Source organism: Nanorana parkeri, unplaced genomic scaffold, assembly GCF_000935625.1.
Source record: "Nanorana parkeri isolate BGI_ZX_2015 unplaced genomic scaffold, ASM93562v1 scaffold3547, whole genome shotgun sequence".
Lineage (NCBI taxonomy): Eukaryota > Metazoa > Chordata > Amphibia > Anura > Dicroglossidae > Nanorana > Nanorana parkeri.
The window spans coordinates 31,195-33,619 of NW_017309815.1; the positions used below are offsets into that span (position 1 = coordinate 31,195).

The window sequence follows — 2,425 nt, forward strand, 5'->3', positions numbered from 1 at the left end:
TGAGGTCGCTGAGCGGCATGCCAGCTGCAAGGGAGTCAGAATAGAGCGCCGGGGGAATTTTCTGCACGCGCCGAGCCTGCTGACATTGAACATATCTGTGTGCTAAGCGTGTGCAGAAAAGGCGCTCCGTGTCCCTCTACACGGGGCGGAAACATGACACCCGGCCTACCTGTCAGGAAGCTCCTACATACAATGGACCGTCAGCCCTGTAGATATGTACAGACACCAAACGCCTTCTTGTTAGGTCAGCTGTGATTGTTGTGATAACTCTGTAAAATAAACGTGTGTACATATTCCTGGATCATACGTGACCTACATGCATCTCTGTACAACCAACGGTGCAGCGCCCAGCCGGGGGGGGGGGGGGGGGGGGGGGGCGGAGCCGCTGTGACAGAACGGACGAGCAGTGAGGGGAGATAGAACGCCATCACCTCGTAGCCACCCCGAGCAGCCACACAATGAAATCAATGAGAAAGTAGTCAGCAATGAACACGCACTGGGGGCAGCTGAGGACCAACATGTATGTAGTCAGTGTATGTGTGTAGTCACTGCCTGCCAAGCAATAAAGAGGACCTGTTTATGAACACAGCCCGGGTTAGCCTGAACTTCTCCCATTGTAGCGTGTTCCGATGTAAATATAAGGCCGGGGTTATAGGAAGGTGGCTCGGTATGTCTGACGTGTGTTCCCGCCTCGGCAGGAGAAGGACCAATCAGAGAGGAGAGCAGCCTGGTGGAATGTTCCTGGGATCCTCCCCCCCAATACATGTCCGTGTGATGTCCGGCTCCATGCCTCACATACAGCTGACATGAGAACACAGCTAGGTGGGGGATGAAGGAAAAGCTGCAGACAGCCATAAAAAAGGAGAAACATTTATTGTACATTGTCCATCACTTCCTGTTGATCACAGAGGGGGCGGGGCACAGCCGACTCCTCTGATTGGTCAGTAGAAGGCAGTCATGATTTCCGCAAGCGTCGCAGCTCCCAATGTCCGCCGGGATCAAGTCTGAGCTCCATGTGGTGAAACTATGGAGAGAGAACATGGCTCATAAGCAGAACACACAGGTGGCACCATACCACACGTATGTACAGGACAGACACCATGCACACGTATGTACAAGACAGACACCATGCACACGCGTGTACAGGACAGACACCATGCACACGCGTGTACAGGACAGACACCATGCACACGCGTGTACAGGACAGACACCATGCACACGCGTGTACAGGACAGACACCATGCACACACATGTACAGGACAGACACTATGCACACATATGTACAGGACAGACGGGCCTCATCATGTCACACGTATGTACAGGACAGACACCATGCACACATATGTACAGGACAGACACCATGCACACGTATGTACTGGACAGACAGGCCTCACCATGTCACATGTAGGAGAGGCCGGAAACTGATCATAATAAAGATCTACAAAACTGTTATACTTCCCCTTTAAGACATCGCACTTATTTCCTGGCGGGTCACAATTTGGGGTCTCACCTCCTGCAAGCTGCGTCTGTGTCCAACGCTGATTAATGTCATCCCCATCTGGGTACAGTGCGCGTATAACTCCGCCTCCGCGTCCTCGCTCAGCGCACTGCTCGCCTCATCCAGCACTGACAGAGAAGACCGACACAGCACTTAGTGTGTATTGGAGAGACCCCAACAACCCCAGGTGACCCCACCATGACCCCCCGTACCAACATCGCCAGGTAACCCCACCGTGACCCCCGAACAAAAACCTCCAGGTGACCCCACCGTGACCCCTGCACCAAAATCTCCAGGTGACACAACCGTGACCCCTGCACCAAAATTTCCAGGTGACCCCACCGTGACCCTCCGAACCAACATCGCCAGGTGACCCCACCGTGACCCCTGAACCAAAATCTCCAGGTGACCCCCACCGTGACCCTCCGAAACAACATCACCAGGTAACCCCCACCGTGACCCCCGAACCAAAATCTCCAGGTGACCCCACCGTGACCCCTGCACCAAAATCTCCAGGTGACACAACCGTGACCCCTGCACCAAAATTTCCAGGTGACCCCACCGTGACCCTCCGAACCAACATCGCCAGGTGACCCCACCGTGACCCCTGAACCAAAATCTCCAGGTGACCCCCACCGTGACCCTCCGAAACAACATCGCCAGGTAACCCCCACCGTGACCCGCAGACCAACATCTCCAGGTGACCCCTGCATGTTGGTGCGCCAGAAATCCCTGAATATGACCCTCCCGTCCTCTGACTCCCCCTTCTGGCAGATTCTATACATTGCAGCCTCTGTCAGGGTTTTGTCACACGTAACATACAAAGGAGGATCGCGCTCACCAGTTCCAGTCCACTGCATGGTCCAGACCCCCCGTCCTGCTCACCAGGTATGTCTGCCACAGAGAACATGACATGAAAGGAGCTTC

The 2,425-nt window shown here is 54.6% G+C and overlaps 1 protein-coding gene across 1 annotated transcript in view; it reads right to left on the bottom strand.

The window, feature by feature from the left end:
• Nucleotides 1–928: 928 nt before the first annotated feature.
• The window catches only part of ABCD4 (ATP binding cassette subfamily D member 4), a gene marked incomplete at its 5' end in the record, with an annotated part of 11,206 nt that continues 9,709 nt past the window's right edge, over nt 929–2,425 (bottom strand). The window contains 2 exons of the mRNA XM_018575096.1: nt 929–1,024; nt 1,511–1,626. Of these exons, the coding sequence (XP_018430598.1) occupies nt 956–1,024; nt 1,511–1,626 (185 nt within the window). The remainder of the gene's footprint in view (nt 1,025–1,510; nt 1,627–2,425) is intronic.